Here is a 13,665-nt window from a genome sequence, read left to right as displayed (position 1 = left end):
TAAGGTAAAGCTGCAGACAGAACCGTTTGACTTGTTAACGCTGATTTGCCGTGGACTTGTTGGGAAACGCCTCCGGGTGACACAAAATCTTACTTCATTTTTCAAACATGTGGCCCTGTGCAAACACTAAAATAGCTATAAAGAGATCGTAGCGACTAACGTTTTTGTATTTTGTAAGTTTTGTGTATAGCAGGAAATTTAATTACGAGTCGTTTCTTGAATAAAAGAATTATCCAGATTTTTTTTTTCGGTAAAGTACGATTATGGGTACTGGCACTCAATTCTAAACATACTTTGCAACTAACCTTTCACTCGCGCACAAGCTGTTATACTCTGTTATTACTTTTATTTTATTTTACTGAATTTTATTGCGACATCGTGCCGTATCATTATGACTATTGACCTCATGAAACTAGGAGACTTTATACTAAATGACCACCCTCCATAACGGCCTCTTATCTAAAACCCATAAAATATTGGTCGCACAAACGTCAGCTACCACCCAAAATAGCGGCTGCCATTTTCGCATTTTAATTACCAGAAGTAAAGAAGTCCTGATATTGGTTCAAAGCATTATTTTGCGGCGACAAAACCCAGTGGCGCATTAAGGGGGGGGGGGGGGGGGGGGGAGATAATCGTGGATCCTTGAACCATATCATAAAAAGAAACAAGGGAGTTGATAGCAGCTAAATAGCTCATGCGGAACTAGTGCAACTTAGGCATTCAGCAGCAGCTATTTCCCCAGCGGTATAGTATTTGTGTGCTATTTTGTTAGGATCTTTATTACGTGGGCTCGTTTAGCACGTTTGAGAGGATTGCTAGGCGATTTCGCCTAGAAAACACTTTTGAAAGACAAATTCGCGCCAAAATAAACACAGAAATGGCTGTGGCCGTCACACCAGACAGCGCGACAAAACGAAATAAAATCTTTCGATGAAAATAAGCCCTTTCTGACATAAAAACAACTTGCTTTTTGTTGTTGTTATCGTACCACAGGTAGCCCAAACGCTGAAGCGCGGATGACTACAACCAAGTCACGTGATCTACTAAAAAGTGCAAGCCGTCTATAAGGGCTACCAAGTCACGTGATCTACTAAAAAGTGCAAGCCGTCTATAAGGGCTACTAAGTGTAATTTCTAACGTGAGCTTTCCCGACAAAAGTCTTGATACGGCTTCGCTACACAGACTGTAGCTTTTTACAAAAAAATTCTAACAAACAAATGGCCTAAATAAGAGTGCGAATGATATTGGTGAGAAAAATAAGGTTATAAAGGTCATTCTAATCTTTCGTGTCAATCGAATTGCCCAGAAGATCTGACAATATGTTTGATGAAGCTTCCCACAGAAATTAAAATTATACAATATCTTTTCACGTCAATATATAAAGCAAGGTTTTCTAAAACTTTTTATTTCAAATATGAAAAATTGCATTGGTAACAGTGGTAGCTTTATTAAGTGGTCACCCTCGGGCCAGGGAAAGTGGCTCGTCTTAGAGGATAGAAAGTATTTTGTATAATGCACTTTGTATAATGTATACTTTAAATAGGGTTGGTTGCTTAATAGAGGTATCACTGAATCATTACAGCTTTAAGCTTAACTCTATGATTAATATATCAGCAGCTATACTTCTTGCATAAAATGTCATTTTTTGTTTCGTACTTGTTCCCCTGGCTTCCATAGAGCTTGTTATAGTACTTATTCCTCTTTCCTCTATAGAGAACTAGCCTGTAGAATGTTTTCGAGATAGGAGTTTGGGGGGTGTGCGCTGTTTTCCTCGCGCTTTTTTAGATCCCCGTTTTTCGTTATTTAAATGTTGTGGAATTCTGATTTGAGCACAGGAAACAAAAGTTTTTGGCTCAACTCAATACACGTGACCATAATCTTGAACTCTGGTTCAATGAACGGCACGTGATAGCAACTTCAATCTCTCAATTCTCGATTATCGACCAGTGGTATCTCCGGTAATGGGCAATCACAGTCACGATTACTATCACACAAATAAACACGATCAGACTCACGATCGCGATCATGGCACGCGCGTGAGACATCACGATCGCTTTTCTCTCAAAACATGCTGACAAGACAATCCCTTTAATACTGGATCCCGACCCATCGCTTTATAAAGCTGGGTATGACTTTTTTCATGGATGGACTGACTGAGCGCTTCTCTTTCTTCTTCTCCTCCTTTTCTTTCTCGTCTGCAGTCGGGGCTGCCGGGGCAGACGCTGGGTCAGTGCTGGCGGACACCAAGACTGGCTTTGTGATGGACACTGTATCTGGTGTCAGCGGCGCTGCTGGCGACAATGGAGCAACTAAAGATAAATGGGAAAGGTTTCTTATCAAACTTAATAGTGGTAAGGTAAAAAATAAAACGATAATAACTACTTATTAACCGAGCGCGAGGGCTGTACGAAGAAATATCAGACCGAGGTCATGATATCAGACCTCGGTGCTGAAAAGACCGAGGTCTGATATTTATCCGTACAGCCCGAGCAAGCGAGGTTAATAAAAGCTTTATTATATGACTTTTAAATATTGAAATAACGAGAAAACAAATCAACTTTCGCTTTCGCGCGAATATCGATTAGTTTATCGATCGATTTCAAAAAGGCGGGAAACTAAAAAAATGTGAAAGAGTGAAAACATTCAACTATGAAAGAAGAAAACAATATACCACCTAGACCTTGGAGTGAGATGGTTTTAAGCGCCATCCAGACGGAAAAAGAATGATCCGTGGGCCCAAATGAATGGAAAGCGAAGCAAAAAGGTTGCTTAGTTTATTTACCGTTCAGCGTTGTTTTGATCGTTGTGACAAGCACAGTGATATATAATTAAACGACTTTTCGGACTATTGTCTTCCTATTTTCACCTTTAGGAAGCAAGGCTTCATCGTAAAGGTGCTATGGATCCAAACAATAAGAGAAAGCTCAGATATCAGTCTTCACGGCATTAGTAGACTATTTGGTGTAAAAACTCCACGGTATGTAGGGGGTATGTAGGGAAAAAACTTTTGATGTAAAAGAAAACACCAAACACTTTGTGCTGCTTTAGGATGATTTGATGGATAAATTGCATTTACAAACAAGCTGCACTACCTTCAAGAGAATCTTGGGTATTTGCACCCCTTTTTATTTATTCTTTTGTTTGTTTGTCCGATATAAAAAAGCTTTGTATTTCTTGGCTATCGGTGGCACTCGCCGGCTCGTCAGATTGTTTTTCTTCTTGTCAAAATTTTCTTTTACACAATCTTGTCAGGATAAAAAAACTCCGACTCAAAGTGCTCGTTGCCTATAATCAACTTCTAAGACCTGTTTCTTTTCTTTTTGGTTGATTTTGTTTTTTTTTGGTCGAAATTTGCCAAGTCACTTGACTATGTAAACAAAGCCCGCTGCGAAAAAAACTGCCCACGGGTAACATCGTAGGATTCCAGCCCGCTCAACAGCCAATCAGAGCGCGCGTACTATCGTAGCCATATAATAAACATTAATGTTATTAAATGATTCCACAATCTTGTTATTTTTCTTATTCTTATATCATTAATGTATCAGTAGTGGAGAGCTCCAAAATGGCACGTTTGCGAGTGCTTTCTCTCGCTTAAAAATTGTTGAATTGCAGCTTCCCTATGCGTTATCATTTCGAAGTGGAAACCATTCCCGGTACCCCCTTTCAGCTAGGGATTGTCATTTGTGTGGTTCTTGAGTTTTCTAGTTCCTCCTTATCTTCGTAAGAGATGCCACATACTTTTTCCTTAACGTATTGGATATATGATAAATATCATATATAGTATCTATACTGTTATAAGCGTTAAGCTCTCGTGCAAATGTTTTGATTGGCCGAGAAGCGGTATGACGTCATCAGCCTGCACAAGTTTTGTATATTAAACTTGGGCGTCATTACCGAAGAGACAGTAAAACATGACAAAAAAACATGACAATTGTTTGAGATAAAAGTACTAAAGTAACCATAATGCAGGGAGACAAACACCCTGGGTACAAGAGGCTCGAGCTCGAGCTTTACTCCGACACTGTACACCAGTCTTGACTATGTTGTTGGAGTGAAGCTCGAGCCTCTGGTACCCAGGACAAAAGACCAAAAATAGAAGACGATTTTGGAAAAAAACATCGTTTCATTTGGTCTAATTATGGAAAACACAAACAGTGTAGAAACGTGTTTCGCTTCGTATCGCTAGAGTCCTCCAACTTAAAAAAACCTGTCATTGCATGTTTTGCCAGCAAAGCTATGGCAGATAAGCAAAACCAGAATATGCTCAAGAAGGTTATTCAAGAACTTTGGGGCTTTACAAATGTGAGTACGAGACGAAGATGAGAAGAAGCCTATAAGTTCAATTCCGCACGCTTGAGTTAAGATAGCAAATTTACGTACTAAAACGGGGACTCAAAACACAATTAGACTAATAATGATATATCATTATATATTATCATAATAATGATAATGATTATGATGATGATGGTGATGATGATATAGGTACCCAATTGAGGCTCTTCCACGTGGTGGCTCTTTGTCCTCTGAGTCCAGTGAGAGATAGATAGATAGGCCGTGGCACCGGGAGCAATTACCCACTTTTACGACTAGCACACGGGTTCTTTAACTTCCCCTTTAAAACTTGAGACTGGAAGCACAGGAGAAACAAGTTCAACCCACTTACAGCGATAAATTCAAATCGAGACCTGAACCTAGAAAAGTCCTTGAGTTCAGAGCCGGGGTTGGAGCTCTGGTCGCAGCGGTGAGACCCGAATGCATTAAACCACTAGGCCACCTGTGCTTCCACCTGTGCTTCAGGTAAAAGCATTAAAGTTGATTTGAAGCGGTTTTTAAGAGTTCTTTTGAGTTGAAGAACAATTAAAGAATTATTTGCACAAGTATTTACAGTGATCACGAATGTGTCAAATGTTTTCATGGCTTGGAATAAAAAGGTGTAAAGAGTCTTTTATATCTACTTACAGAGAGTTGGAAATTCCTTTTAGTATAATTTGTGTCCTTGGCCCTGCTGTCAGCAGAAATAGTTTCTGAATATGTCAAGTTGATAATTTAGCACACTTGTTTATCGTAACATGGTGATGGGTCTACTTCTTGTATATACAATATGCGTAAAATTACGTCATCAGTTTGCGTATGTACTTAACGTATGTAGTTTAAAATTATCAGCGACCACGTTAGAATCTCAGGTTTTCCTGTGATCTAAAATTCTTGCTGTTACAAAAACCAAAACGAAAATAGGAAAGGAGACGATACGTTGTGCCCACATTCAAATGTTAAGTTGTGTAGTTTCGAAGTGTACTGCTTCCAACAGTACAGAGACACTAAAGTTTCATAAACACAACTTCGGTTTTAAGCTAACCGTGTACAAGATATTCAAGCCCATCTTATCAAATGTTTTCATGGCTTGGAATAAAAAAGTTGAGTCTATTTATATATACTTACTGGGAATTGGAAATTCATTTTAGTATATATAATATGCGTCTTATTGCGTATGACAAAAACAACTTGCTTTTTGTTGATGTTATCGTACCGTCAAACGCTGGAGCGCGCGCGACTACCACCAAAATATCACGTAATCTACTCTCCCAACAAATGTCACTTGGTCTGAAGAAAGAGCGCGCATGAGACTTGTATACTTGCTACTAGCTCCAAACAAGAAGGGAGGGGTGTGATATTGGTCGCAAACGCCATTTTAATATTTCATGTCACTTGAGTTGCCCAGAAGATACTAAGAGTAAGTTGGAAGAAGATCCCCTTGCATTTAAATTCTACTTTACCCTTTCACAATAATATATGAAACAGGTTTTTTTTAAACTTTTTATTTCAAATATGTAAACAAAATATAGATATAAATATATCCAAATAAACGGTGGTAACTTTATTAAGTGGTCACCCTCGGGGCAGGGAAAGTGGCTCGTCTTAGAGGATAGAAAGTATTGTGGCACTTTGTATAATGTTTACTTTAAATAGGGTTTGCCACTGAATCATAACAGCTTTAAGCTTAACTCTATGATTAATATATCACCAACTATACTTTGTTTCTTGCATAAAATGTGATTTTGTGATTCGTACTTGTTCCCCTGGCTTCCATAGTGCTTGTTATAGTAATTTTCCTCTTTCCTCTATAGAGAACTAGCCTGTGGAATGTTTCCGAGATAGGAGTTTGGGTAGCGTTTGTAGAGAAGGACCAGTTCGTTTCAAAATGATCTGACAGAAAACCTTTATTTCAGAAGGTAAAGAAGTATGCATTGGCGCATAATCAAACATGCTACATTGTAAACTCTGTTAAATACAGAAATTAATGAATAAAATAAGATGATATACAGTTATTTAAATGTTGTGGCCATAATTCTGATTTGAGCACAGGAAAAAAAGTTTTTGGCTCTACTCAAGACACGTGACTATAACTCTGATTGGCTCAATGAGCGGCACGTGATAGCAACTTCAATCTCTCAATTCTCGAATATCGACCAATGGTATCTCCGGTGATGGGCAATCACAGTCACGATTACTATCACACAAATAAACACGATCAGACTCACGATCGCGATCATGGCACGCGCATGAGACATCACGATCGCTTTTCTCTCAAAACACTCTGACAAGACAATCCCTCTAATACTGGATTCCGACCCATCGCTTTATAAAGCTGGGTATGACTTTTTTCATGAATGGACTGACTGAGCGCTTCTCTTTCTTCTTCTCCTCCTTTTCTTTCTCGTCTGCACTCGGGGCTGCCGGGGCAGACGCTGGGTCAGTGCTGGCCGAGACTGGCTCTGCTGATGACGACGATGGAGCAACTAAAGATAAATGGGAAAGGTTTCTTATCAAACTTAGTTTGGGTATGTCAAAAAAGAGTCATCATTTATAAAGATTTCACAATATAGTTATTTAGTTTATTCTTATATCGTTAATGTACCATTAATATGATATATATTATACATATAATATACGAGAATTACGTCATCAGTTTGCGTATATACTTAGCGTATACAGTTGAAAAATATCAGTAACCACGTTAGAACCTGAGGTTTTCCTGTGATCTACAATACTGTTGCAAAAATCAACCCAGGAAGGGGAAAAGAGAATGTGCGTCCATGGAAACAACGCTGTGCGCACAATGAAAACTTAAGTTGTGACATAGGAGACGGCTAGTACAAACGAGATTTGAACGAAGAGTCCTGTTTCGAATCCTACTGTGTCCACTGAAAAGAGACACTAAGGATGCATAGGCACAACCTCGGTTTCAAGGTCACCGTGTGCAAATACCAGAAGTCATGATTTCCCGGGCTGGAGCACTGGGGGAACGTACCCTCTCAACATTTTAAAACAAGAAAATGGGCGTGATCGTGTCCCAGAATATTTTCTTAATGTTTCTATATTGTGCACCTCCTCTCCTTAATATTTCTAGGCCTGTTAATGTTCCAAATTTTCAAGCCAAATTGGGCTCTTGCTGGTATGTGCGTAAGACTTAATCACATCAAAGCTCCCATTGTATCTATTCGCTCTTAGCCTGTCTGTCCATAGTGTTCCACACTATTGCACTGCCCTACCTGTGGTGGTGACAAACACAGTCGTCATCGGTAAAGGCGACGATATTGTCGACCAGGCAATATTAGACGCGGTCACGAACTTCGTCTCCCAAACAGTAACCGTAGTCTTCATAACAGATCCAGAAGGCACCATGACCCAGGATGGAGACGGCTGGACAGGAGACGCGATGTCTTGTCTCTTTTTAGCGGTCGGAGCGACTGAGGGCGGTACAGAATAGGTTGCAGTAGCAATAGTGGCGGTTCCCGTGGCAGGGGTTGAAGAAGGGGTTATACTAGAGGATGCCGATGTCGGTTGAGGTAGCACTGTAATGGTGGTGGTGGATGTGACGGTTGTTGTCTCTGTAAAGGCGTTGGATGCCGTCGGGGTCACGGTTGCCGTCGGTGCAGAGGTCAAGGTTGCCGTCGGTGCAGAGGTCACGCTTACTGTTTCGGTAGAAGACACATCCTTGGGGCACGAAACGGTGCTAGTGATTGTGTTACATGCTTGTACTATAAATAGATTTACGCACGAGGCGGCGCCGGGCGGATAGCAGTTAGCTGTTGGCGTGCACGTCACAACCTTAAAAAAACGTTAGGTTGTGTAAACATGGTTAAAAAAAACAATACCATAATTGCCCGTGACAAAAAAAAAACGTTTAAGCGTTTGTCAAAGAAAACTACGTCTTCATCCAGATGAAATTGCATTGTAGTGTTCAAACTTCTTTTTACTTTTCCCATTTTGTAGGTGATACCTTGACATACCTACTTGGTGGCTACATCTACTTATATGACCATAGCTTTACATGAACATGACTTTCTGTGTAATTTGGTAGTTTTATGTATGCACGTGACGATACCTTGATGTTTGTGTCTGTCAACGATACCATTGCTGAAAGAGCACGTGATCATACCTTTGTAGTTGCATCTGGGCACGTGATCATACCTTGGTCGTTGCATCTGGGCACGTGATCATACCTTTGTAGTTGCATCTGTCCACGTGACCATATCATACAATACTTTATTGTGCGTGACCTTTTCTCAACATGCACGTGATCATAACTTGGCGGTCGTATCTGTCCACGTGACCATACCTTGGTTATATCTTTGCACGTGATCCTTGCGTGACCTTACCTCGACATGCACGTGATCATACCTTAGGGTGTTCTATTTGTGCACGTGATCATACCTTGGTGGTTGTCTCTGTGCACGTGACTGTAGGCCTAATGAATTCAGTCTTGGTCACGCTCGTCTCCTTGAAGCACGTGGTTGTGGTCGCCACGCAGGGCGTGGTCGCGGGGATCAGGACGCAAGCTGGTACGTTGGGGTAGCACGTCTGCGAGGGAGTGCACGTCGCGAGCTTGGTAGTCGTCACGGTGCACGTCTGTGGCGGAAGTACCTTTGTTGTCGTGACGTCCTTTGTTTTGATGCACGTGGTTGTCACGCAAGGTCCAGGCACTGTGCACGTGGACATGCTGGTGGTGGTCAGGGTACACGTGTCGGGTGGAAGTGTCTGAGTTTTAGTGACGCTTATGGTCTTCTCGCAGGTGGTCGTGACAGGTGTGCAAGGATTGACTGGCGGGATAAGGATGCACGTTGGTACCTATGGGAGAGCGAATGGGAACACAAGGGTGCCTGGTCAATAAAAGGGAAAGAAAGACAAATAATAAATGGAAAAAAATGCAATATAAATGGTGAATAGCCCCAGGGCAAAAATTAGCAGAATCTTAAGGGTGTACTGACATCTGTTGCTAAGGAAAATTGAATATAGCATAAAAGCTTGGTGGAAAGTCATAAGGGTCTGATATTTGCCAAGTTGACCACCACAAGTGTGCTGACTATTATGATGACGTTACACCGTGACGTCAAAATGTGACGTCATAGATACAGATAATAGCAAATATTCAAAGTAATTTTGCTCGAAAACAAATATTGAATACGTTTCATGAATCTTAAGGGATGGGTGCATTAAGCCAAGCATGCGTTTTAGAAAAAATTGAGTAATTGTTTTTTTATGATTTTTCAAAGGTCCTGAAATCCAGATTATTTGATATAGTTTTGGTTTCTGTTAGATTAACGCTAAATCCATGCTTTGCCATATGAAGGAGGTTTTAATAAAAAATAATACAGAAAAAATATTGAGTTTTGAAATAATTTGGCGACAAAAAAGTTTTTTTAGAAAACGCAGAACCGGAAGTGAAACAAAGCCCGCGCTTGCACATTCGGCCTGCTCAGACACACTGATATCTCACATGATGAAATTGAAATGAAGTTTAAAAACAAATTCTAATAGTGTTTCGTGGAATTTACATGATGAAAATTGAAAAAGTATTTTAAAATTCTGATACAGCGCGCGCTACTTGAAATAAGACTTTCAGTGCGTGCGCGAGCGTTTGCAACCGGTGTTTGCAGCGCGCGCAGGTAGTGAAAATTGAAAACTTTGGCTTCAAAAAGGTTGGCTTGAATAAATCTCCGCTGAATCTTTGTTTTTACAAAATATGGGAAATATCATCACCCGAAAAGGCTGCTATCAACTTTAAGTTAATTTTGGGGAAATTGAAACGCAAATTTTTGTTTCTTTTACTTCAGGAAAGCTTGTGAATGACGAATTCCGTGTTATGTATATGCGCGCGCTCAACGCCACCAGCGTAGCAACGTCGTCACTGAGCAGCACTAATGTCAGTACACCCTTAAACCTACAAAGACGTTCTACAAATGAGCAAAATAAAGCAGTTTAATATCCACAAACACGACCTATCATGTTTCGTGTAAAATAGGGGTAATGGATGTTTCTTCTTTCCGTTAAGGGGTACTTAAAAAGTTTGTATAAGCTCTAACCTGAAGATAGCAAGTTGTAGTAGGGGTACAGCTTGCGGGAGTAGAAGTACAGTATGTCTGGGAAGGCGTGGGTGCTACTGATGGCACTGGTGATGGTAGTGGTGATACAGGAGAAGATGGTAATGGTGTACCTAAAAACACAAGAAAAATATATTCAAAGAAAAGTGCCACAATATACGTGATCATAATCCAAAGAAGAAACCTTTACTGGATTTCTGTACAATGATACAACATAAACACCCAAACGTTTGAACACGTTATTGGTTTTTGCGCGTCCATATTATCTCCTTTACAAGTACTGTTCTATACTGTGTATTGATTTTTTAAGAAAGACTCAGGGTTTAGCCTGTAAATCTTCTTAAAAGATTAGAAGTTTAGCACTTTCACTTATTTATTTCATATTCGCTTAAATTTTCTACTTTTGCAAATTATAAGAACAACAGGTTTCTAATATAATATATTAGCAGCTAGGGAATTCAACATGAAAAAATAACCCTTAAAATACCTGATCCTGTGATATAAGGGCAGACTTTCTTGCTAGCCCGACCCAGGCTTCCCACAAGCGCGTCCATGTCACCAGTGGTGAAGACCCTGGCGCGGTCTCCAGCTAACCAATTAATCTGGCTGTAGTCTGGATGGTTGCCACTTGCAACGCAGAAGATTGTGACGTTCGCGTCCCTGAGATCTTGTAAGGGCTTGATTAGGGAAGCTACCCAGTCGATATTACGGTCTATGGGGGTAGGTCCTAAATAAGGAGAAAATAAATATAAGAGAGAAACAATTTTACGGTCTATTGTAATAATCCTTTAACGAGTAAACTAAAGTAAAGTAAAGTAAAGTAAAGTAAAGTAAAGTAAAGTAAAGTAAAGTAAAGTAAAGTAAAGTAAAGTAAAGTAAAGTAAAGTAAAGTAAAGTAAAGTAAAGTAAAGTAAAGTAAAGTAAAGTAAAGTAAACTAATTTCAGAAAAGCCACCCAGTTAAAGTTAAGGTCTTTGGTTTTAGGACCTTAAATAACGAGGAAAAGACTTATAATAAAATCATAAAAGCGACAATTTTTATCTAAAATTGTCGAGACTTTTGTAATTCGCAGGTCGACTTTATTTTTTTCTTTAGCTCTACCCGCCATAACACGCGATTGCCCAACAATCGTTGGTTTTACCACTGGAATTCAAAAAATCCGAACATCAGAATTGAAGCTTTTAAAGAAGCTTGTAAAGCCTATAGCCTGTGAACCACGCTCCCGAAAAGCGGCCTCTAAAAACTCCCGGAAAAGCCGTTCTGTCGGACGGCTGGCTCGGCTTTTCAGTCTCTCACGCTACTAGCACCTGTTAAGCAGGCTTTAAATCCTCTTTCTAGTGACAAATTCCTTAAAAGGGGCTAGGATTAGGTTGATTCTCACCGTCCGTCTTGCCATCCGTGAACAGCACGATGGCCTTGGGCGCGTCACCTCTTGCCCCGGTAGACGGCACGAAGATGTGGTTCTTAGCGGCGTTTAGTGCGATGTCCGTACGTGACCATTCGCCGTCATACTCCATCTTGTCAATCAGGGACTTGAGTCTGTCCTTGGTGGCCTGGTTATCAAACATGTAGAAAGTCTCCACGTCTGTGCTGAACTTCATGAGCGACACGTGCGTTCCCGCGGGTGAAATGTCCAGCTTGTCAATCAAGTCCTTAGTAGCTGTTGCTATGCCTTCCCAGCCGGTGGTGGTGATCGAATAGGAAGCATCCAGGAGGATAGCGAGGTCGAGCTCGTCGTGGCATTTCCCTAAGGGAGGGGAAGGAAGAATATTTTTTTTTAATGTTTAACGGCAAATAGTTACTTCTCGCATTTCAAATATTTCATTTGTGTCATTTCAAATACACAAGCGCTCAATTTTTCAGCCACTTGACACTGGTGAACAGGCAGTAGCCTCAAAACGTCTGTTAATACTTATCTTTTAGCGCTATTTTATTCTTTAATTTTACTTATTCCCAAGCACACCAATGCTAGCACACCTAGGAGGTCGACCGGGGTCGGCGCGGCGTTACCAAGGACAGCAACAGGGTCACTCTGAAAGCCCGTCCAAGTTCCTTCCTGTGGCAGGTCATCACCCACTTGGTCTCGCTCGGATCCGCTCAACGGCTCCACCTCCACCTCGTACTTGTATCCTCCGGTATCTACGGTAATAAGACAGTCCGTGTGAATCAACCTTTATACACCATATTCTTACCATCGATAACTCACACGCTCTTAGAAAGGCGAAATAAGCACGGCATATATTCTTTCAATGCCCTTGTTACGCATATTTTTCATTTTCCAAAGGGGAGGTAATAATTATTTACGATCCCGCGATATTCGAGTTTTATTTTCTATCTAATTATGAATATTTCTTGGAGGTTCGAGATATCGGTTGTCAGTTGAGTCGGTACAAGGAGCAGTTAGCGAATGTCCCAGGCAAGCAGGTGGCGGTGTGTTGGGTCATGAAACCGAATAACTCGTAAAAACACTGTTTGTGTCAACCACTTTTTAAAGTCAACTTTGCAAAAGCAAAATAACGAAAATGAGCGAACAAAAGAGCAACGAAATTATTGAATAACAGATTATTTATGAAACAGAATAGACGGACGTTTGAGAATATAAAAGTAAAAAAAAAGTATGGTTTGCTTGTCTTCATTTCAAAATCAACACAAACGTATCATTATTTAATGAAAGACGAAACAAAAGTTTCTTTCAATTAAATCAATTCCAATTATCGAAACCTTGAACCACTCAATAGGCTATCAGATAAACACATTATTAGTACACACAAGTTTTAGCACGCTGTATTGTAGAACATCAAATTATTGTTGATAAACAAATCTAATTTTTTTACTCACCCGCAGAATTTAGCGTTATCCTGCAGGATAAATACAAAAGGCTGATCAGAAAGCCCGAAAAGGGCCCGTACAGCTTCATGGTAGCTCCACCAGTTCTTGCTTTAGGAGGAACAAACTTGGTCAGGTCGAAATGCGGTAATGTGTATCTCCTCCCATCTCATCGCGTAAGATTTCTATGTTTGCTTGGATTGCTCCTTTTCTCACATCTGATTTGCCGAGGTGTTGGCAAGCAACGCCCACTTGAGCAACGATACACACATGACCTAATGACCAAGGTATGGAGTACTCCGTTGGTAAGTGCGGTCAAGTGACCGCCAAAGGCGGGGTTATAACCTTCGCTTGACACCAGTTTGAACCTGTCGGGTGGGTAGGCGAGAACACACGCATGAATGAATGCGCAGAGATGACTGCTGACCATCAGAAGATCAAGCTACTGAGATAAG

At 40.6% G+C, this 13,665-nt stretch overlaps 1 protein-coding gene and 1 long non-coding RNA gene across 2 annotated transcripts; both read right to left on the bottom strand.

Moving 5' to 3' along the window:
• Window positions 1–1,392: 1,392 nt before the first annotated feature.
• Window positions 1,393–4,779, bottom strand: LOC125572521. The gene is made up of 2 exons (XR_007313861.1): window positions 4,490–4,779; window positions 1,393–2,312 (listed from the first exon to the last, which is right to left on the bottom strand). It is a non-coding gene; the product is annotated as an uncharacterized LOC125572521 (long non-coding RNA).
• Window positions 4,780–6,116: 1,337 nt separating this feature from the next.
• Window positions 6,117–13,416, bottom strand: LOC5507939 (mucin-2). The gene is made up of 8 exons (XM_032376652.2): window positions 13,223–13,416; window positions 12,362–12,523; window positions 11,766–12,131; window positions 10,873–11,112; window positions 10,368–10,498; window positions 8,719–9,132; window positions 7,554–8,112; window positions 6,117–6,800 (listed from the first exon to the last, which is right to left on the bottom strand). Exons 1-8 carry the CDS (start codon window positions 13,299–13,301, stop codon window positions 6,616–6,618), a joined length of 2,136 nt encoding a protein of 711 aa, XP_032232543.2. The 5' UTR covers window positions 13,302–13,416; the 3' UTR covers window positions 6,117–6,615.
• Between the last annotated feature and the right edge of the window lie 249 nt (window positions 13,417–13,665).

The sequence above is a fragment of the Nematostella vectensis genome, chromosome 9, assembly GCF_932526225.1.
Source record: "Nematostella vectensis chromosome 9, jaNemVect1.1, whole genome shotgun sequence".
NCBI lineage: Eukaryota > Metazoa > Cnidaria > Anthozoa > Actiniaria > Edwardsiidae > Nematostella > Nematostella vectensis.
This window is presented reverse-complemented; position numbering and strand designations above follow the sequence as displayed.

What these genes read in the sequence shown, in the direction of transcription:
- LOC5507939 (XM_032376652.2), bottom strand. Translation starts at nt 13,301, where the DNA reads ATGAAGCTGTACGGGCCCTTTTCGGGCTTTCTGATCAGCCTTTTGTAT. An exon ending in GATAACGCTAAATTCTGCGG is followed by an intron (nt 12,524 to 13,222) that starts GTGAGTAAAAAA and finishes TTATTACCGTAG; the next exon opens with ATACCGGAGGATACAAGTAC. An exon ending in CCCTTATATCACAGGATCAG is followed by an intron (nt 10,499 to 10,872) that starts GTATTTTAAGGG and finishes TTGTGTTTTTAG; the next exon opens with GTACACCATTACCATCTTCT.